Source organism: Semicossyphus pulcher, unplaced genomic scaffold (assembly GCF_022749685.1).
Source record: "Semicossyphus pulcher isolate SPU_LCO1_2020_fin unplaced genomic scaffold, fSemPul1.0.p SCAF_21, whole genome shotgun sequence".
NCBI lineage: Eukaryota > Metazoa > Chordata > Actinopteri > Labriformes > Labridae > Semicossyphus > Semicossyphus pulcher.
The window spans coordinates 11,440,318-11,464,443 of record NW_027211695.1 but is presented as its reverse complement, the minus strand read 5'-3'; the positions used below and the strand labels follow the sequence as shown (position 1 = coordinate 11,464,443).

General features: G+C 39.8%; 1 protein-coding gene across 1 annotated transcript; it reads left to right on the top strand.

Annotated features, from left to right (window-relative positions):
- The first annotated feature begins 107 nt into the window (after positions 1–107).
- Positions 108–23,894, top strand: chrnb1l (cholinergic receptor, nicotinic, beta 1 (muscle) like). The gene is made up of 13 exons (XM_069672733.1): positions 108–232; positions 5,762–5,837; positions 6,179–6,275; positions 9,187–9,320; positions 10,458–10,502; positions 10,832–10,941; positions 12,399–12,507; positions 12,618–12,765; positions 12,847–13,032; positions 13,667–13,890; positions 13,970–14,148; positions 23,424–23,562; positions 23,753–23,894. The coding sequence occupies exons 1-13, from the start codon at positions 108–110 to the stop codon at positions 23,891–23,893; spliced, it is 1,713 nt and encodes a 570-aa protein (XP_069528834.1). The 3' UTR covers position 23,894.
- Positions 23,895–24,126: the final 232 nt, after the last annotated feature.

Below are 24,126 nucleotides of genomic sequence, written 5' to 3'. Positions count from 1 at the left end.
CTATATTTTAGCATGGAGGATATTCTTATATTGGACTTTGGAGTAGCATGCCAACTCAGTTCACCAGCTGCACCAATAGCCTGTGGAATTTCCATTATATAGGAGACATGGGGGTCGTCCTTATGTTCCTAAAGCCCTATGTTTCCCAGGGTCATATGTTCACTATCATTGTAACGCCGGGGACACACCGGACGAGGAAGCGCTGTGAAGCGCCACACAACGAAAATTGCACGTGAGCCGGAGCACTTCCGTTCACACCAGACACGCATTGCTCCGCGCCGGTCGTCAAGCGCCTTTGCTCCTCAGCTGTCGTTTACTCACAATTGGAGCTGTTTTTTCATCATTCTCTCTCTCTGTTTGCATGTGTGTTTTGACACCCCGCCCCCACCCCCTATAGCCAGCCCACTTTGTGTCTCTCTCTTTCTTGTGTGTGTCTGTGTGTGTGTGTATCTTCATCTCTCTTGCGCTCTGTTTAGATACTGACAAATATATAAAAGCACACAAATATAACATCACATTTGTCAATCGCGGTGTTTTATTTTGAAAATTGACCGGATTCTCTTGTTGTTTCATGTGTGACTTCCTGCCAGGATTGATGCGGGCTCACGCAAAAAATAGACCAGACACCGAAACGATCGTTGCAGGGCGTGAGCCGGCCGCGGAGGTGCGCGCCGCGGCACGTGTGATGTGAAAGACACAATCGGTTAACATGGGCGCTGAAAGGAAACTGGCGCCGCTTCTTGGCGCTCCGCGTCCGGTGTGTCCCCGGCGTAAGACATTCTTTAGGGGTTCCCTTGCATTTTGAATTGCAAAACAATGAAGTGAGATGGCTGTGTCCGTGTGGTTAAGATCTGTGTAGTCTGATCTTATAACAATACTAGAAACACCCTAAACCTCTAAACACACGTTGGTGATGAAAAACGAAGAATACCTATGTGGTTTGGGTTAAACAAGAACTTGTGTTAGATAAATTGTGTTATGTGCATTATGCATGTTATGTGTGTTATTTTATTATTTTATGTGTTGTGTATGTTATACGATTTCTGTGTAATGTACCTTATTTAATTTACTGTATATTATGTTAAGTATGTTACTTCGCGTACGCTACTTTGCATACGTTATTTTGTGTACATTAAGTTGCGTGTTATTTTGTCTATACCGATATGTTACTTTGCGAATGTCACGTTGTGTGTGCTACGTTGTGTGTATTAAGTTGTGTGTGCTACGTTGTGTGTATTAAGTTGTGTGTGTTACGTTGTGTATGTTACATTGCTTACATACTCTGAAGTTATAATCTCGAAGATCTCATTTTCGTTCTCTTCATGTGTGACGTCCACGGTTGGGTCCGGTTATAACTCTTGATTTTCCTTTCTGACAGTCGCTTTCCTTTTTAGACTGTTTGCCTTCATCATCGAATTTGTTTCTTTTTCTTTGAATTTTTACTCATTTTTGAAGTTGTATCTGTAGTCATCGATCTTTTCTTTGTTTGTTCAGTCATAGCAGATTACTGTTTATTCGCAACACTTGGAGAGACCGGGAAAGCAGCCGCTTAGCTCCACCTACCCTCTCTGGCAGACCAACCACTGTTGGCTGATGGAAAACACGTCACTGACTGGGCGCCGCTTGTTATTTCTTCCGAGAATGTCGCCACAGACACCCAGTCTGTAATACTGCAAATGCAAAGGCTTTCATTAGTGGCACATTTGGCGATAGATAATGACTTAACAGACATTTATTTAAATGAAAATCTTCGAGATTATTACCTTAAATAAGAACTTAGGTCAGTAAAGTTAAATACATGTCAAAAACAATAAGTCACTTTCAGTTTCATATGTGACTCTACCTCTAGTCTCCTTGGTAAAAGACCTGTGTTTGGGTTGCCCATCCAAGCCATGTTCATAGCTCTTTATACTATGTCACCTCATTTTTTCGAGGATTCATGTGCCCAAAACGAAAAAGAATCTTAGCTAACTTTCCATTAACTCTCCTCTGAAAAATTGTTTCGGTGGCGCAGCCACGTAATTGTAATACATTAAGTGCCACTATCCCAGTGTTAAGAAGTTGTGATTGTTTTCTGATTTTCTGTGACACCACAGTGGTTCAGCCAAGTGGAGAAATAAACTTCAATAGTTTGTGTCTTGCTCAAATTATGTGGGAATTTCAAGTAGCATAACAAGAAGGGGCTCTAATCTGCAAGTTGGTGGTTTCAATGTATTGACCCAGGAAAATTTACAACATTTGACTTCTGAAAAAAAAAAAATTCTGAGAACGCAAGATCTTCCCGAAAGGTCGTCTTTAATCGTCATATTCACAGTTTATTGACGTGGGGAATATAGAACCCTGGGAAATTAAATATGTTCTTGCAGGCCTGTGCCTTTAAATGTTTCGTTTCTTTGCAGACTTGCAAACACACACAAATACACACACACCACACATGCTTTTTGAATTCTCTCACATGACTCAAACACCCACCTGCCCTTTTAATCTTGTGCTTTTATTTTGTTTTTGTTTTTTAAATAAAGATCTAAGGGCAGGATATCAAAGGCTCCATCTGTTGTCAGTATGTTGTCAGGAGAGTTGCAACCCTTGCTCTGTCACCTGCCTGCTCTGCTATTAATAATCCTTAATAATCCTACACACACACACACACACACACACTGGCAGTGGTTACCAGACACGGCTACATGGGCTTCCCTGATATTTCTCTGTGTAAATACACTGGTGTATATATACAGTGTGAGCATGGACTGCATTCATTCTCAGTAGGTTTTTGTGTTGATGGTGCTGATAGTGCTTCAATGTCAAAGAGCTGGCTGCAGCATTCTCATCACACCCCTTATTATTGAACCCTTTGACCTTGCACAAAACAGTAGCATTGGGAGGACGTTTTGTTCAATAGAGGCACAGAAAAACACAGAGGCCATTTTGATGTATTTATACTCGTCAGGAGACATTCTCCCTCTCTCAACTCTCAACCTCGCTCTGATTTATGGCGTGTTTGTGTTTTTGCACTGGATGCCCCGACCAACTTAAGGCAGACAGGATAGAACGACCTCTTATACAACAGGTAATGAAAAGTAGAGACAGAGAGTAAATGATGGGAACGAGGTGAGTACTTTCTTATCTTGTGTAACAGACAAAATAACTTTATGACCCTTGAAATACTGACATCAACTTTATAACAGGCAGCATGAAGGATCCAAGAAACAGCAGGATAGCGAGTTCATTCCAAGGCCTTCACCTCATCGATCATAACACTTCACGTTTTCACGTCTCACCATCTCTATAGCAACAACATCTATCTCTATTTTTATACCCTATTCGACATGCTTATCTTTTCGTGCCTCAAGCTCACTTTAAACCCAGTATCAGCAAGATGGAGGGGCTCGCTCTTTACTCAGGCTCATGAATCCTATAAGACCTCTCCATCACGATTAACAACACCTCGCTGCTCCTGCCAAGAAGTTTGGTAATTCTGGACTCTGCTTCAGCAACTTCATCCTGCAGGTTTTGACTCCACAGAATGTGCGGAGCACTCTTTTAGCAACTTCCACTTCCATTCCCTCTCATACATTAGCTCTAATGGCTCAGAGACAAATAAAGTCACAATATGTCAGCTTTACTCAACTGAATAATGTCTTTTCTGCTCTACTAACTGCAATTTCTTTGTCTTCTTCTTGTCATGGCCACTCTGACATTACTAAAATATTGCATTGCTTTATAATGGCTTATTTTACTGTTGTTGCACTATATTCACGGTTCCATCATTCTTCTGGTAGACTATTTATTCTGACCAAAAAATCCTTTTACTTAAAGCCACTTTGTGTTGAAAGTAAAAGGAAGCAATCTCTGCCAGAAGTAGTCCAGAATACATGCTTCTTCATTCAACATTCAACTCAGTGTCCCAGGTATGTTTATGGGGATATTATCACAATCATTGCCATCCCTTCATCCCATCCAGAGTTGTTTCCATCCCTTCACCGTAACAGCCGTATGGAAGACTTGATTTCAGCATTAGTTGCATTTTTTTGGAGCATAAAGTGACCGAATCAGACGAGGGTGGAGCTGTGTGTGAGTGAGGAAGAGGATGTGAGACTTCTGTGCAATAAATGGCACCGCAACCTATATGTCCAATATCAGCATGGAAAACATCTTCAAAAGGCACCAACATGGCCAAGATGTCAAGTTCAATGGCTGGAATTAGCTGAGGCAACACCTAGCAGACAGCTAAAGGTGCCCATCTGTTACTCAAGAGCAACACCCCTAATTATGCTTATGCCTTCAAATACTTTTAATAGAGAGTTATATAACAATCATTCGCCGAAGGATAACAATAAAGGACTTCCTTCTCCGTGTGCTGCATTGTTTACAGAAAAAGAAACCGTTTTTCTTGTGATTGACTTTAATTAACGGGTTTTATCTTTGCCTAAATTTCAACATCATGATGCAGATTAATAAAAAGTAAAAATGAAGCTTTGTCAGGTCTGTCCTCAAGAGAAGAAGAAAACTACTTTAAAATGCTCATTTGTTGAACGGAGGTTGGATCAATCATTTCTGATGCATTTGAGGAAGTTGGGAAATCTGAGCACTGAACTTTCATTCCGCCTGCTTTTGCTCTCCACACAGACTGTTTGTCCTGCATACGCCGCAGCCTGCTGATACGTGATTGGTCAACATTGCTCGGACTACAAGTGTAGTACAACCGGACACCAGAACACTTGCCGTCCCAGAAATCCACGTCCCTTCGTACAGGTTTAATTATATAACTGTAGTGGCTATTTTCAAAGTAACAAAGTAAAGACCTGTTCTTTAAAATGGTTACCTTTGGCAAAGCCACTGATGCACTGTTCCAGTTTGGTCGTACTCAGGTCACAAGAAGTTGAATGTCCAGTCAAACATATATGATTTTCTTGATTTTATTCCAGCTCAATGCAAACAAACATTTTTTCCCGTTGCATCTCACTGGCCTGGTAAAAACCTGTGTTCCCTTCCTGGTGCATGACACCCCAGTGACACACCTACTACCTTTACGTGAATCCAGTCAATGACTGGTCACATGCTCAGCGCCCTCCGATGCCCACAAAGAGAACAAAGAGAAAATAGCTCCTACAATAACAATTAACCCCCCATGCAGTTGTCATGAATTGGAAATTAGCTATAAAAAATATAACGCCATGTTGTATCAGGCTTCAAATAGGTTTAGATTTCCTGTAAAGTTGGCCATTTTAACATGAGGCCTAATTAGAATCGACCCGCTTTTGGTGTGAGCTTCAAGAGGCCTCTTGAGGAAGTACAGTTTTTGGCTCCTCCAGAGCGACTTCATTTTTCTGTCCTGTAGGTTGCCCCTTGACGCTTTCCGCCATTGATTCACTAATAGGAAAATCTTCAAAACCAAATTGTGGCTTTAATACAGTATGTATTTCTTTCCTGGATATTCAAGGAAAACTATTCTTAAATGGACATGACATGTTTAAGTGTCAGTTCTATTAAATAATAATAATTCTTAGAAATTTCCTTTTGATTAGAAAACAACCTTTATATACCACACATAAAGCAGCACAATTGGAATGAATCCATTGCAAAAAGGAAGTGGGCGGAGACTAATGTTTGAAAGAATCAAAGAGTTAATGGAAAAAAAATGGGAGGAGACATTGAAAGTAAAAGGAGCAAGAGATGCCATCCATTAACTGCTTCAACTCCACACTCCACCCCGCCCCCCTCGTTCTCTCCCCAAAAATATCTCCATTGTCATAACCCATAGCCCATTGCCATTCCTTTACCCCCTCCACTTCCTCTTCGACCCACCCGTCATCCCCACAGTGCTAACCTCAGGATTGGTGAGCACCAACAGGTGCCTGCCCCACAGGCTTCCCAGTACAAACACATTCCGCCCACTCGTCACTCCCAGCACGCACACCCAATCAGACCAGGGTTTCACCCATGGAGCAATGGCCACAAAGAGACGAAAGGACAGGAGAGAGAGAGACATTAGCTGAACAGTGTGTGCTATTGAAGGTGCCAACTAGCTGACATCGAACTGAAGGTGTGCTGTAAATGCCTTGGATAGAAAGGTGTGTCTTTTGAGGACGTTCCATTTAGATTCCAGGTGAGGGCGTCACAGTGGCTGTACGGAGGAGAGCGGGGCCTTTAATTGGCACATAAAGTGTAAGATGTCAAGACTGCCATGATTGGACAAATGAAGATGAGGATGAACATTCATGTGAAGATGAACGCATTAATCATCGTATGCAGCTTTCTTTCTCTCACTCTAACTGGTAAGGATTTTTTGGTATTCCATTTGTGCGTGTGTTTTCTTCAGTTTTACATCAGGATAGTTACAATTTTCACATAAATTTGACACAACTGATCTAAATCTAAATGTATTTTCCTTCAACGCAAAATGTATATAAACGCTTTGCCCTTTATATGAGACAAATGTTGGACTGCACCTTGACTAGGACGTATAAAAGGAAAGGGGTAGTAAGAAAAATAAATATGCTTGACTGACTTTGACTTTGACCCTTGACCCCTGCTGTCGTGCTTGGAAAACAAACAGTTGCCCTGTGCGTGTTTGCAACCCCTGGTGCAGTGTTCCTATTCCTTTCTCAGCCTTTACACTCTAAGCGTACCTATTTCCTGTTTTGCTGCCTAGAAGAGATTCCTTGCTACTTCCATATGCAAGCATACACTTAGAAAATTGTGGCATTTCTGTGCTAAGGACAGTTATCAGATAACACACAAGCATCCCACATCCTGCTGCACTCTGTCAGTTCAGCTAAATTGGTATTGATTCCACTTCCACTGCATTTTGGGGATAAAATCATAATTAGAATCGATTTGCGATGAGTAGTTCTTATCTTTTAGCTGAAAGGGCTTTGACTTTGACCTTCTGACCCCACAATGGGAGAAGAAAGAAAAAAGGAGCTCTCCTGCACTGTTTGGGGACTTCCGCAGGGATCATGGTCAATTGTTCCTGTCCTTCTCTAGGTACCACAGCTAGGGCGATTTAACAACTGTATTTCCCCGAAGGGAGGGCCAACGGCAAGAGGATATCAAGTTAAGTAGGAGACACAGAGAAAGGGAATCCCTGTGAAAAGAAGCCTTTATTTTATGCTTTATCAAAGACGTTGTTTCACTTGAAAAGCGAAAAAAACGTCCTTCTCTGGAACACATAATGAATCACATTAACAAGTCATTGTTCGTTAATCAGAGTCTATTTTTGTCACAGATAGAGCTGGTATCCTAGACATCCCTTTGATCCCATCCCCCTGCTGCATATCAATTACATTAGCTCAGTCACCTTTGCTACCCACCGTACAGCACCTGCCCTGCTGACCGCTTCTTCTGCATGCCCCGTCTGTCCTTCTCTATCTTTTCCTCCTGTTGTTTTGCCACATATTTTGAAAAAAAGCAAGTCCATCATGAGTAGGTATTGAACAGATTTTTGGAGATGCCTGCCATCAAACAGAGTGGTCAATACTGCTAATTATTAGATACCTTAAATTTAATGTCATGCATTTTCTAGGGATCAATGATAATATAACTATAGGGTATTTGCATGACGCTTTTTAAAATCTGAATCAGAAAAAAAGAGTACAATATATTTTTAGCATGGGTCATCCCAGTCAGAATTGAACCCCTAACCACAGTGCGCCTGACTCACTGATCCACAGAGAACATGCTGTTGTCTCGGTGTCAGTGGCAACTGTCATGTGCTTTGTTATGTCCCACTAACTGTGGTTTAACTCCTGTTTTAACCCTGCATATCGTCTGCTTTCATTCTCTTCCTTTTAGGTTTAGTCTTTATCGATCAATCAGACTTTCTAAAGTTAGAATTAGACAATTCAAAGATCTAAATTTCAGCAATATGAGATTAATAAACACAAAAACAGACTAATGGAAATGTAGGATTGAAATTGAGAAGATTTGAAATGCAATTCTAGATTTAGATAATTAACTACACTTAAGACATTGAAACAATTAAAGTGATTTAAATATATGTATATATATATATATATATATATATGTGTAACAGTAGATCCAGAGTGTAAAATCGGGGGTCCATTGGCAGAGATACTTTTAGACATGGAATATAATGAACGTTTTCATAAGGGAGTGTATCTGCTCCACAGAGTAACTTGTCTCAGCCCTATGTTTCTACAGAAGCCCAAAATGGACAAACCACAAACTGGCTTTAGAGCAAGATTTTTGCTTTTTTAGCAGGTTCCTCTGTCACATTAGACCCTCCAACATGCTTTGATTGCAATCTGCAACTACCACTAGGTGTGACTAAAATTTACAAAATGCACCTTTAAAGACCAGCTCCTTATAAAATGCTCTGCTTTAAATAATAAATTGTGTCTGATATGTTTTTTCTGCAAAATACGTTTCATTACCTTGTAAAAATCCTCACAAGGCATCTCCTCCTTCTCCCTCATTGAAAATTCCTGAATCTGCATAGGCCCTGCCCTCTATGCTAATTTTCTAACAGCACACTCCTTCGCAAAAACAATACACGTCTCTGCCATCATTTAGTGGCAACTTGTTGAAACTTAGCTAGCTTGAAATTTGGTAATTAGTAGTAGTACCGTAAACCATTAGTAGTGAATTTGCAAAAATTACGATGATGGTTATAGCTGGCTCGTGCATCGCCGATGTGGTTGCCGTAGGTTGCACGTAATGATATGCATATCGTCACCCCGTCCATTAACGGGATTGGCTCCTTCAGGTTGTGACGCCTTAAAACTGACGTCGATCTGAAAACGTGTTGTTCAGCCTGTCCTTGGTACACTGCAGTTTAAAAGCAGACAGACCCAGCCATGGTGATGACTGCTTATGTCGTCCCTGATATGTCTTGTAGCACATGAAACACCACATGGAGATGTTTACAAGGTTAAACACTTGATTTTCACTGGAAGGGGTCTTACACATATACATTTTAGAGATTATTTCAGAAAAGTTAACTGGTGCAAAATCATGATTTCTTTTCTAAACCAATTGTGACAGGCAACCAATGCTAATGGTAATATGAGGGTGAAATGATGGGGGGGAAACATTTTTGGTCCTATTTCTGTTCTTTATATTTCATCCTTATCTGCTTTTTCTATACTACAGGTAACGCTGGCTATGTTTAATAGGTGTAATTTCCCCTCTAATTATTCTCTTTGCATCCATCCTTTTATCCAGGAGCCTCAGAAACAGAGCGGAAGCTCCATCAGAAGCTCTTTCAAAACTACAACATGAAAGTGAGACCGGCTCGTTCCTGGGAGGAGAAGGTGATGGTTCGAGTGGGGATGACCCTCTCGCAGCTCGTCAGCTTAGTAAGTATACACATGCAGGATAAAGGCTGCATGCACAAACGTGAAAATACATTGTTACATATACTGTAAGAAGAGGGGGACCTTAACAAAGTAAATTTAGTTGAGTACTTTACTTAAGTAAATTTTTTGAGTACTTTATTCTTTTTGGGGAAATGTATTACTTTTACACCACTACATTTGAAAGACAAATATCGGGGCGGCTGTGGCTCAGGGGTAGAGTCAGTAGTCTCTCAATCAAAAGGTTGGGGGTTCGATCCCTGACTGCTATAGTCACATGTCGAAGTGTCCTTGGGTAAGACACTGAACCCCAAATGGCTCCCGAGGAATAGCCATCAGGTATGAATGGGCAAAGGTGTGATTGGCACTTAGGCCTTTGCCATCGGTGTGTGCAGCTTTGAGTGGTCAGAAGACTAGAAAAGCACTGTATGCTATATTGCACTATTATTTATATATAATCTAACAGAGGTAAATGGTAAATATTAACCATATATGCTGTTTTTATTGCTTGCAATTGGGATAAAGTAACCATCTGGTAAATATTTTACATAATTTGTTCTGGCTGTACTGCGGATGTGGGATTGGTCAATACTATTTGGACTACAAGCGTACTAAAAATGGTAATCAGAACACTTCCTGTACTAAAAATCCATATCCCTGCCTACAGATTCTACATTTTTATAATCACAGATTTTAAATTTTGATGTAGAATTTGTAAATACAGGTTACCTCAGGGGCAACTGTAGTTGAAATAGGAAAATACTACTATTGGGAGTGGTTGGAGACAGAAGCAATCAATGGCAGATAAGATAAGGACCACTTTTTAGATCACAAATAGACTCTACTGCAATACATTGTATCTTAAACACTTCTCTAGTATGTTAAAGCTTATAACATCTTACACCTTATAATTTTGATGTGTGTATCTGTGTTATAAATGGTCACAAATGCAGTGCTATCCTTCAGTGGTGCAATCACACACACCAACACACTAGTGGCCAGCTAACTGCAGGTTCAGCACAGTCATCCATTCATCCAAAACCAATTCATTTCCAAAGAGCAACAGCACTGTCATACACTAGAAGATACGGTGGCATCCCTAATGTATATCCCCCCCTCTCTCCCTCTCTGTGTCTACAGAACGAGAAGAACGAAGAGATGACAACCAACGTGTTCATGAATCTGGTACACACATGAAACCATTGATCTTCATCACCCAGCCTCGCTCTGCTGCTCAAAACCCTGTCTCCTCTCTCTCTCTGCTGCTCTCTCGCTCGGCCCCTCAAATGGACTTGTCACTTTCAATAAGCACAAATTATTTCTTGCTTCGTCTCTCTTATTCTCTCCATCAACCTCTCCTCTCTGTCCGTCGCCCTCGCTAATTAGAAATCAGGATGGCTTGAGGCGTTTGTGACAGTTGTGTGTGAGTGTGTGTCTTCACCTGCTTTTTATTCACTTTTCTTTGTATATCCTCCTTCTTTTCTTTCTGCGTTCTTTCTTTCCTTCCCTCCCAGGCATGGACAGACTATCGGTTGTCGTGGACCCCAGAGGAGTATGATGACATTGATGTTTTGAGGATTCCTCCTAACAAGGTGTGGCGTCCTGACATCTACCTCATAAACAAGTGAGTGTCCTGGTCAAAATCACCTCAAATACAGTAATAGAGGGATTCTCCGGATCAAAGCTAATACCTTCTATGTAACACATTTCCATCACTTTAAAGGTGGGGTATTAGGCTAATTTCAAGCTTTATATTTTTCTCTATGATACCTGTAGAGTACCTTAGCATAATTTACAGTTAAAAAATACAGCCTCTGCCTGAAACAGAGGCTAACAAAAACAGCCAACTTGACGAGCAGAGCCATTTAGCAGAGTGGTGGAGTGAAACAAAAATGCAGAGGCAGACTGAGCTGCTGGGTGGGCGTGTCCTTGAACTGTGCCAGGGGCAGCAAGTTCTGCTGTGTTTCGGGCAGATGCCCAAATATAGAGTTCCTCCACTTTGTGACATCACAAAGTGAAGCGGCTGGAGAAGTATGTCTGAAAGCAAGCGTTCACAGTACAGGAGACACTTTTTTCGCAACATACTTTTGTGTACAGATTTGAAACTTCACCCACGTTTAGTATGGACATCCAACATTGTAACACTGTACAGCATTACTTAAAATGTGAAACAGCATTATACCCCCTCTTTAAGATGTCAATATAAACAATGCAAAATTACAATGCTTTTAGCCACATTAGCAGTGTGGCTCTAGGGATGGCAATGTCAGTCAATTGAAATAATTACAGACTGATTTCTGTTCATTATATGATGAAATCTACTGACTTGTAACACAGCCATGACATTTTGTGTGTTTTGTGACATATCTCATTGGCAGACAGTCGAGAAATTAGTTGCGGAATTTGCCTTCCTCTGGCTTTTTATCTTCCACCATCACTTCACGAACCACACAAACTAGTAACACTATTCTAATCAACCTCAGCTGTAGTTTGTGTTTAGTGATAGTGATTAGCAAATGTTAGCATGCTAAAAAGCTAAACGGAAAACATTAACTGCCTAGGCAGTTACTGCCTAGCTAGCAGTAACAGGTTGTCACTTTGTTCGTGTTTGCATGTTTCCTCATGCAGTGTTGGCAATAAACGCTAAAAAGTCCCTTCCTGTCGTCCTGCTTTTATGAAACACTTAAACATTAATTATCCAGTAGCCTTTTGCTAGCCATTTAATTGGGAACTTTGGGCACTGCCTTCAATGGCAGACACACAGAGACTGATCCTGGAGAGATTATGACCTTTTGAACAGTGCTGACATTCAGAGATTGGGTGAAAAGAGGAAAAACAATAATACATCTCACAGATGGATTACTCAAACAACTGTGTGATATAAATGAAACATTCATTCATCAGTGTGCTTGTCAGCCCAGTAGCCCTCTACTTCATTTGCTATTGACACCATGAAAAATATGCCCTAAATATGTACAAAAACCAAAGTGCACAGATGTAAAAGTATGAGGGTCCAGGAAGTAGAATGGCATTTGCTGGAATATGAGGTGTATGAGCTTTACTTTTATTTTCTCCCTACAGTAATGACGGTCAGTTTGACGTTGCTCTCTACGTCAACGTCTTGGTTTACAGTGATGGGACAGTCAATTGGCTTCCCCCGGCCATTTATCGCAGCTCCTGCTCTATAGAGGTAATACAGTATCTTTAAGAATCACATATTACGGATACACTGACAACTGGAAATATATACCTCAATTAGATTTTTTACAATTTGTTTCCTCTCAATTTACTCTCCCACAGGTGTCGTACTTCCCATTTGACTGGCAGAACTGCAGCATGGTTTTCCGCTCTTACACCTATGACGCCTCCGAGGTGGACCTGCAGTACTTTTTAAATGATGACGGCAAAGAGATTCAAGAGATTGTTATAGACGAGAACGCTTTTACTGGTGGGTACAAATCCTATACCAATATGTTATGTGCAACTTAATAATTAGATAATTTTTAGTTGAATGTCCATGTTTCAATAGAAAATGGAGAATGGGCCATCTGTCACAAACCCTCAAGAAAGAACGTGAAAGAGGATCTGTATGAGGACATCACCTTCTACCTCATCATACAGAGGAAGCCTCTCTTCTACATCATCAACATTATCGTGCCCTGCATCCTCACCAGCGTGTTGGCTATATTTGTCTTTTATCTCCCACCCGGAGCAGGTCAGCACGTTTGACATGTTGTGACAGTGTGACTACACATCACTGCCAAGATGGGATATAGGAAGGGACGCTACCGCTTGATGCAGTATCTTATGTCATGACAAAAAGCATGTGTCTAATACTGGTTTAGGTCATGAGGCAGGGCAGCCTTTGAAGGAATTTATCATTGTTTGATAGATTGAAAGAAAGTGACCTTGGCGAGAATCTATTCGGGCAATCTTTGATCTTGTGAGGCCAGATTTAAGAGTGATGTTTCAGTGACATAGCGGATAATACAACAGGATTGATGGCAAACTATTTTAGCATGCTGAATTATTGAAGCTTAATCTCTTTTTGGGTCATACGTGAAATAATGCTAAATCTTGGAACTGTCTCCTTTACCTGTAGAACAAGTGAACTCTCGCAATCAGGCCTTCTCCAACATAAGCATAAAGTTACTGGAAACCGATATATACAATAGCCTTCTAACTATGGATTTTGGGGTCTTATGTGCATATTAGTAATCAGTGCTACTTACTCACTTGTTCCTTATTTTTCTCCAAACTTTGTCAAGTTTTCCCTTGTGAGCCAACACGGAAACATTTTCTGCTTGGCTGCCATAATGAAGTCCTGAAACTGTCCCTGTTGTCTGCAGGAGAGAAGATGACTCTCTCCATTTCCGTCCTCATCGCTCTGACTGTCTTCATGCTGCTGCTGGCTGACAAGGTCCCTGAGACTTCCCTCGGCATCCCAATTATTGTCAACTACGTCATGTTCACTATGATCCTGGTCACGTTCTCTGTCATCTTAAGTGTAGTCGTCCTCAATCTGCACCACCGAACACCCAGCACACACATCATGCCAAACTGGGTTCGAAAGGTGAGGCCAGGTACAACATATTTAATCAGTATCCATCTAGGTACCCTGATTTACTGATTTCTTTACCTCAAATTTACAGGTATTCATCCACTTCCTGCCCAAGTATATCGGCATGATGAGGCCAAACCCAGAGGAGCCTTTGAATGAGCCCCTGTTGAATGAGGAGTCGCCCATCCCAAGCTACAACAGCAGGCAGCCTGGTGGAGAATACTTCTTTCGCAAGATCAACCCTGATATCGTCTTACCCTGGAGAGGCAGGTAAGAGGAATCCAGTCCACCGGAGACATGACTCCATCAGCTTAAAAACCAATTGAAAAAGTACATTGTACATGGTCATCGAAGGAAAGTTAGGAAACTAAATCTATTGTCTGCTCAACATCCCGTAAATGTTTTTATGATAAGAGCGCACAAAAGCAGAAACTCTCTCTCTAGTATATTTAACCACCTGGTACTCTCTAGTGTGTATTCTTGTAACACAGATCTTTTTAAGATAAACTGACAACTGAACAGACTTTTGCAACAGGTCTATGACATTTACTTACATTGCTGACTTTAAGTGCTTTTCAAGAGACACAGATCATTGTATTTGCGCCCAAGTCTGCGCCCAAAAGTTAAAACGGTAATCAAAGTCAAACCTATGTCATCTAACACCAAGTCTTACGGAATGTAAAGGATGCAGCATACAAGGTTGATACGCAGACAAAGATATATTGAAAATGCATTTTATTTTGCCTTATTGAGAGCATGTAAAACATTTTTACACATAATGTAATTTCTTGTGGGCAAATAAATGAAGAAAATAAAAAGTAATTTTTTAAAAAAGGAAAAAACAAAAAAGGAAAAAAACACATCGATATTCTTCGGTTCAGTTGGTAAAAACTTGATCTCAATTCATTTGTTTTTCCCACTTTTCAAAAAAAGAGATCTTTGAGAAGACTAGAATCATTGGATGTATTTTTTTTTTCAGCTTACATTTATGCCAACAGTTTTGCTAACTGTGACTATCCAGCAAAACACTTTAAAGAGGGCCGACAAAGCCTAACAGCTATTATGGAAGAGATAAATAAACTGCAATTTTATTTTGTTTAAGATTCCATGTGTAAAAAGGCCTTCTGCTCTACTTACATCAGTACTACTGTATTTTAGTCTTAGACTTGGAGCATAAAATATATCCACTATATATATATATATATATATATATATATATATATATATACTTATACTACATCTATTAAAAACATGACTTCAATGATGATCACGATCAAACTTGATTAAATTAGACTCAAATCCAAGCTCTTAGTTTGAGTTACGAGATAAATAAACTGCCAAAAAATTCAGGTTTCTATATTCTTACCTGTTAGGACCATTAAATACCAAAGACGTGCAGTAAAATACCCATTAGAGAACTGGTCCAGCCTCCTTCTAGGCTAAGATGTGCTTCACCAGACATTCCTTATCCTTACATTAGCAGAAAGTTATTTCTATTACTGTTAATAAAAGCAGGCACAGTCATGAATCTTCTTTGTAGAGTGTGCCAAAGTGTGAATGTTGGATCTGATGCCAGACTAGCTATTATAGTAAAGTACATGCCGTGCTTGGCAGAATTACAGCCATTGCCACAGCAGCTCAAAGAGTCTGTCAAGACACTAGCAGTATGTGCACTTCCTCCAGCCTCACACATTTAATAGCATATTTAATATAGCCCCGCGAAAGGTACACTGAATAAAAAATATAGATTAATTGTCAGACTTCTGGTAACCGAACTAAATGAAGGACTTATACCCTGATATCTGAGTTTTTCTGTTGGTTCAAGGTGTATAGGTTGTTTGCAGTATGGACGTTCTTATGTGTGATGTTTTAAAACAAAATTGTATGCACATAGCTGTTTTATCCATGCTAGCAACTTGGCTAACATAAAAACTTTAGTAGCGAATGAAAAATCTCAACAGCTGTAAGATAGATTTCTACAAAATGTTGTACAGACACTCATTATCCCCAAAGAACAAAGGGTATTTACATTATATACATACTGTCATCACCCATAAGAGGTTATTAGCTGTTATTCCAGATCTGTGTTAAATTCTTGATTCTGATTGGTTAATTACGGCATTCAGAGGTCTGCTATTTCTCAATAAACCAACTGCTGTGATGAAGAACAGACTGTTGCTAGGGTTACAAAAAGAGCAGGTCTAGACCGTACTCTTTGTTATGTTATTTAGAGACGATAACAGCAGAGAGAAACAGTAAAGATTAATCAATGCAAAAACTGACGGCTATGACAGAGAGATCTATAAAACTGAAGACGGTACAAGAATTAAACATTAAACAGAGCACAGAACAGGACACAGCGTGGTTTATAGATGGTGACAGAAAATGTTGACTCTCTGACAGTAACGAGACAAAAAAACCTAACTCAGGTGCTGCACTGATTCCTGTGGTCCTGTTCATCTGGAAAATATAATCATTTTTAAATTAATAAAGTCATTTTGACATCAGCGTATTGTGTCAAATAAAGTAAAAAGCAGTGTAATGAGCGGAATAATGTATAGTGATCAGGTTGTTATCGCAGAGGAACCCCTTCAGGGTGAGACCGATATATCGGGTATTGATGCATATAGCTATGAGATTAACAGGTTTTTTTTTAAATGGCAAAGTAAGTGGATTATGGAAGTCCGAATCCGACTTTGGTGCAATAGCTCTTGCTGCAATGTTTCTGTATCCCCATTCTCAGAGATCACATGTTTATCAATCAGAACGCATGCAGGACTGTGAGACTTTGTTTTGTATTGTCTGTTGATGCAAATAGAGTCTCTGTTCTCTTTCAATGTCTGTTAATCTTACAACTACCCTGTTTACCTTGAGCTTCCCTCAACATACTACTTTACATATCAATAAATCTCAGAGCTTCAATGAGCTCTCCACAGCATGAGTCACAATACTGTAAATCAATCAATGAGAGAGATTATCAACATTTTTATTTAAATCTAAAGTCTGGCGTCAAACTGTACAGTCCTTCCAACAATGCTGCTTCACTCTGGCTAATCTGCCAGTAGGCCTCAGCCTTGCCACCCAGCACTGGCATCATAAACAGCTCCACAGTTCCCTGAACCAGGCCTGGTGCTGGGCATCTCTCATCCCGTTCCAAAGGCATCAGATTCAGCCCCAGCTAAACCCCACACCCCCGGCCACAGTCGCCAGACACTAAGCCTCTGTTTAGGTTGGGCATTAGGGAGTAATCCCTCAGAAAGGAGGTGAAGGGAGGGGGGAGAAGAGATAGTTGTTGGATGAGTGGAAGGGAAGACCAGTGCTGAGTGATCGGGGCAGGGGGAGGATTTTGTGGTTTTTGATGTGGAAGAGATGGTGGTCGCGCTATCGGGCATCCAGTGTGTGTCATCCATCTCTCTTTATCTTGTGATTCTGCCACATGGCTAGTTAGAAGACAGGTGCTGTTCATTACAGCACATTTATGAGAATTTCTTGCATGTTTGATGATTTGAGCTGCATGCATGCAACACTGCAACGATTAAATGTCCAAAAGACAATTTGTCACCAAATATTTTGTTGATCTATTAATCACGTTGGTGCTTTTGGTTTGTTTTAAGTTCTTACATGTAAGGTTTTGCTTCTTTTTGTCATTTTGTGAATGAAAGGTCTTTTATTTTGGTCCCAGAGATAATGGACATTTTTCACAACACATTTTACTGACTAAATAATTCATGGATTAGTTTTAAAAAACGTTTGGCAGATTAATCAATTTAGAAAATAAACCTTTATTGCTTCCCTACTTGCATGTGCATCGCCATTTATTGGTATCAGTATCATTATTGTTACCGGTAATAGTATCTGTATTGTTATTGGTAATATTATCAGTATCGGTATTGTTATCAGTCATAGTATCAGTATTTATATCGGTATCAGTACTGTTTCGGTTATCAAGTAATGTTATGGGTTTTAGTATCGGTATCGGTACTGTTATGGGTATCTGTATTGTTATGGATATCAGTACTGTTATGGCTATCAATATTGTTATCGGTATCTGTATCGTTATGGGTATCAGTACTGTTAGTGGTATCAGTAATGTTATCGGTATCAGTATTGTTATCGGTATCAGTATTGTTATCAGTATCTGTATCAGTATTGTTGTCGGTGTCAGTGCCAGTATTACAAAGTCTTTGTTACTGCTTCACAGCATACGTACAGTAGATGTGATTACATTAAGTTAAAACGCAGTGGATTGTGTATAAATTACTGACAATAGTTATATCCACATGTAAATATACAGTAATAGTATATGTGTATCGTCATTTATTGGTATCAGTATTGGTATTGTTATCGGTAATAGTATCAGTATCGGTATTGTTATCGGTAATAGTATCAGTATTGCTATCGGTATCAGTATTGTTACGGGTATCAGTGGATATCAGTATTGTTATGGCTAACAGTACTGTTATGGGTATCAGTATTGTTATCGGTGTCAGTATCGTTATGGGTATCCGTACTGTTATCGGTATCAGTATCGTTATGGGTATCAGTACTGCTATGGGTATCAGTATTGTTATTGGTATCAGTATTGTTATCGGTATCAGTGCCAGTATTACAATGTCTTTGTTTCCGCTTCACAGCATACAGTAGATGTGAGTACATTAAGTTAGAATGCAGTGGATTGTGTATCAATTACTCAAAATAGTAAATGTATATGTAAATATACAGTAACAGTACCATACATGTTACTGTGTAAGGGTGTGTTTGTATCACGGTGAGAAGGGCTCCATGTATCTGCAGTAATGAATACAAGCTGTGGAATGTGAATGGCATGCAGCATGTTGAGCACCACATAGCTCTGCTTTGAGCTGTGACCACACAAGCACACATACACACACGCAAGCACACACATACAACGCACCCCATAACAGAAAGTCTCTGGCTCTTTTTTATAGTCCGGCAGTCCTCGTTTAGTCACACTGTCTCTCTGTGACTCTGATAACTTGTGTTGCTCCTTCACTGACGCCTTCCCCTTCCTGGTGCTGGAGGTTCCACATTATTATGAGCATCATAAGCAATGTATACCCTATATTTACTACATACATGGATGGCATGCACTGGAGACATGAGCTGAAGTGCCAATCTGACAGGTGTTCTGTGGTGCCTTTAGAAAGTGTGACACATTGATGTAGGGCCAAAAATTCAGTATGACGAAGATGACACATTACAAAGTACTTCCATGAGAAGAAATGCTCCTGTCTCTTTATATGATGTGCTCATTATAAAATATTTCAACAATAATAACTCTTTTACTAATAAAATGTACTCTTTTTAAGTCTTTTTCATTTTGTGTTTATCTGGTTGAAAAGAGATGTCAGAAGCACTAATGGGTGAAAAGTTGTGATATCTACCATTTATCTCAAGTGTTTGTTGAGGAGTTAACGCGTTAATAACTTTAACTTAAAGTTAAACTGGAGTTTTAAAGTTTTAACCGGAGTTAACTTTGAATGTGCGTTAACGCGTTAATAAAGCATTAGCACACATTCCCTTTAATGCCTCTAATTATTTGAACATGCGATTAATGCATGCGCATTCTATTATTATGACCCTCCGCCTGCCCTGCAGTTTGAGAAATCAGGAAGCGATGCAGTCCGATGTTGTGGATAGCATGCAGAAACAAACCTCTGTGAGCAGAAATTGATAAAGAAAAAGGTATTTTAAATGGCAAGTTCAGCCTCAAAGCCCTGCTAGATGGTTCTCTGGACAAGACAAAAGTTATTTGTATTTGCTGTCGATGTGAACTGAGTTACCACCGGCAGTGTTTCCGCCACATACATTTTGCCGGTCGTTCGCCCGCTCTCCTTGTTGAGGAAGAGCACTGAAACAGTGACAAAAGTCACAGGACATCAGGACGCTCTCTGTCTGTGATATATGCGATGATTGTCATTTTATGGTTTCAGCATAATGCAGTACCTGTGAGGTTATTCTGTAGAATATTCTGGACAGTATTTGTCATTGTTTTAGAATGTTGCAGTAACAATAAACATACATTTGCATAAAGGAAGCATGTTTGTCCATTCCCACGTTGATAAGAGTATTAAAAACTTGAAAAAATATCTCTTTAAGGTACATTTACAGCAGGTAAAAAATTTGCGATTAATTTGCGATTAATCACGAGTTAACTACGGACAACCATGCGATTAATCGTCTTCACAATGCTTGCGTGACACACGCATATCTCGCTCAACTCACGCCGAAAATGTGGAGAATAGGAGGATCTGTCCCTCTCTCCCCCTCGCTCACTCTCCGTCTCAGCTCATATGGTTGTTTTTCCGCTGATTAAGGTCCCGTTTCTAATGTAAATAAGATCGTTTTCTGTTAAGACCAACCCATGGAAACCTTTAAAAGAAAGACCCGCAACTACCCCTGGATATGCGCGCTGCGGACATGGTGAGGATGGGACGGATCGGACGAGCAGTGGAGGAGCAACCCCGCCTATGGCTCTGAAAGTACTCACTCACTCAGTCAGTCAGTGTTTCAGTCACATGCAGACCCATATGTAGGTCTGTATGTGAAATTAAACTTTAAAATAAAACAATATGTTGTAATAGTGTTGTCTGGTTTTACTGAAATTCATGTTGTTGAATGCAGTAGAATAATCCTACTGCAGATAGCAACTATCTGCTGCTATCAGATAATACAAATTATAATAAGCTAAGACTGTACATATTTTATTAGTTGTAAAAAAAAAAAGAAAAAAAAGCCAGCGTTAGAATTTGTTTTAAACTTATAATAGTATATCACCAACTTGTATTTTGCTGTTGAGTTGAAGCACTTTGTTATAAACGATGCCCCATCGACCTAGGGTAGCTGTCACTCAGGTTGTATTGTGGGTCGTCAACTTATCAGACAGAGGTTTGATTCGTAGCTTCCCCAGGCCACATGTGGAATTGTCCTTGGTAAGATACCAAACCCAAATTGATCCTGAAAGCATAGCAACCGGTGAGTGTATGTGAGTTTGCATGAATAAGTTAGCTAAACTAAAATCAATGCATCTTGTAGAGTTACCAGATGGTTCTATTCTTTGTTTGTCATATCTTACAATTTCCCATGTATGCTGCATGTGTTCACAACAGGTGTGTTAACCTTCCCTTTAACCCTTCAGCTGCCAATCCTAAACCACCTTCTCCAGCACTCACATGTAACTTTCCCTTCTCTGCAGTTGTACAATCTTGTCTCAGGTGGGTGATGTTTAGTTGTGTGCTGTTGACATGTGAATACATGCTGTACATTGCTTGATACTGTACTAAGGAGAATATTCAGGTTGCAATGCACATGACTGCCATAGGTACATACAGTAATATTTAAACATGGAGCTGCAAAAAATCATGTGACAGCTATGGCATGCAAGAATTCATTCAATATATTAAAAGTTTCATTCAATATATTCAAGTTTCATTCAATATATTCAAGTTTCATTCAATATATTTAAGAATTCATTCAATATATTCAAAGTTTCATTCAATATATTCAAAGATTAATTTCCTGAAAGGCATGCTATAGACAGCACAAACCATTGTAGCTAAACACACTAGAATAATAGAATATTGATTACATAGCTAAAATATGTCCCCTTTAAGTGTTTGCTTCAACCTGTGTTTAACAAGTGTGTTTGACCTGACCTGCTGGTTCAGGTTTATAAAGTCTGGTCAGATATGTGAACTTTGAGGTTTATGCTAGTTAAATGAACAGTGCTGATTTTTCCCCCCTGTAAATCCCTTAAATCTTTTTGTCTGATTGATTTATAAAAGTCCTAGCATGCAGTGGTAGTGTAGCCCACAGGTGTTATTACTCAAGCTAAATTTTATTTTGTATTTTTTTTATTCGATAATAATTTGTCTCAATATTTTTCAGGAATAAATGCAGAGATATTCCTCAGATATTGTTTGAAAATAACATATTTATGGATGAGCTGTTACACAGTTATTCACAAAGGCATGAAGGCACGACAAGAATGCTGTTAATAAGACACCGCTCATGTGTTTTGCTTTATGGAACAGCTGTGTGAGGGAAAGAATGAAGGGGTCAAAGGTCGCGGCATCACATAAATGTTGACCCAGCGTTGTGTCAATGTCACCCCTGGGTGACGAGTGTGTTGCCGTTGTCACTCAGTGCTCAGAGGAGCTGCAGGAAGTAGAGACCTATAGTTCTGCCTGTCAGTGGTTAGAGGATACACAAGGACGAAGTGTTTATTATGAAGCGACAACACTGACATCTTCCTCTGTAATGAATGTCCTACAGCGGACAGCTAATGTCAGCGGTGGTTTGTTTCAGCAGAGGTGAATCATGCTGTGCTACTGACTTATGACATACACAAGCTAAATCTGAGCTCTGGGAGCTTTTGTGAAGGGTGCTGCTGTATTTGTTTTTACTTCCTCCAGAGGGAAAGGTTAGAAATACGATCTCTTTACAAGACAGATTTTCCCAAGTACAAATATAATTCTGCATTTTCCACGAGTTCACTGTAATTACACCTATGGCTTTCGGAGATACAGTAAAAATAGACTGACGAAAAAATGACTTATCTATATTATAACTACACTTTCATTCTTGTGATAATTTTCCATGGATCTAGAAAAACAAAACAATAGGCTGGTCACTGTGATATTGTCAGGATCTATGTTTGTTTTGTGCTTTTGCAACTCTTATGATCATCTGACATTACTGTGGTGCAGCATTGTTATCTTGAGATAACGAGATAAATAAGTTGAGATCTTGAGCAAACCACCAGAAATTAGCCTAAAATCCAAAATGTAAGTCACACCGGAATAGAAGACGCGGCCTGTTTTAGGTATCCCAGAGGGGAAAAGATTTTTATTAATAAAAATGTGTAGTTATTTCAACTACGGTAACGTTTGTTGTTGTGAGGGTGGTGGCTGCAATGGCGATCATGATAATACATGTCCGTGACGAAGCGTTAGCACCAATCAAGGTACTTTTCCTCCCTTAAAACAGCGAGGAAAACAACCTCTCTCTGCATTTTATACTGGTATATTGGTCACACCGGTATATAAGAAGCAGCCCACTTTTAAGATGAAAAAATGTATTAAAAGTGCGTCTTATACCCTGAATTTTACAGTACTCGTTATCAGGGGAAAACCAATCAATGAAGATCAATTATTGATATAATAAATGTTCAAAATATTGTATACTTTTGTTGCCTTTGTTGTAAGATTTGTTTTCAGGAATAATTTGATAAATAATTTGACTCTGTTTATTCTGTTTGTGGCAGAGTTTAATGAGACAATACATCACACTCTATGCGTCTGTCAGATTAGCTTAGAGCAAAGCAAAACGGGATGTGACAATAGTTATTACAGACATTTTAACTGTGTGTGTAAAATAAATTTGCACACAAGACAAGTGGGTTAAACATATTGGAAATTTTACTTTACTTGCCAAAAGTTACAAATGTTGAAACAACCTTATTAAAAATATGTTAATTCCTTGTTGTAATGTTCCCATGATCTGCTTCTGTCTCTGTGTTTCAGATGTGAGAGCACAGTGCAGCTCCAGCGCCTCCCGGACTCTGACAGCTACTGTCTGATCCTCCCTCCCAACCTGAAGTCGGCCATCGCTGCCGTGACATACATGGCCGAGCAGCTGAAGAAGCAGGACGAGGACGACACAGTGAGAAATGTGCACAACACGACACACGCTGTCAGGCAGCTTGTTACTCAGTCTGTCTGCAGCTCCTGAGCACAGCGTGTTCCACACATGCCCTACAATGTTCATGTGTCAGTGCATACATACAGTACGGTGCTGACTCAGGGCTTACAGTAAGTGAATGTGTAAATGTGTGTATTTGTGTTCTCTACAGATGACAGGAGACTGGCAGTACATCGCCCTGGTGGTGGATCGCCTCTTCCTGTGGTTGTTTGTCATCATCACCACGCTGGGCACCCTGGCCATGTTCTTGGACGCCAGTTTAAACTACACACCCGACAACCCCTTCCCCTAAAAGATACAACACACACACAGACACAGTCGCAGCTTGAGACATTTTGGGCATACCTTCTTCCTATTGATATAAATACCGTTCCATAAATACCTTAAAAACTATTCCATATTCCTGTTTTCAGCCTCTGAAATTTTGCGTAAAGTCAGGTTTGCATGAAGTACAGAATACATGTGTAGATCTGTAGAAGATAAATGTAAATGTGGTGACACTTATTTGTTTAAATCATCCATTTA

Excerpts from the sequence above, each read along its gene's own strand:
- chrnb1l (XM_069672733.1), top strand. The coding sequence starts at position 108 with ATGGGGGTCGTCCTTATGTTCCTAAAGCCCTATGTTTCCCAGGGTCAT. Across the intron at positions 12,766-12,846 it reads AGACGAGAACGCTTTTACTG|AAAATGGAGAATGGGCCATC; the intron begins GTGGGTACAAAT and ends ATGTTTCAATAG. Across the intron at positions 14,149-23,423 it reads GTCTTACCCTGGAGAGGCAG|ATGTGAGAGCACAGTGCAGC; the intron begins GTAAGAGGAATC and ends TCTGTGTTTCAG.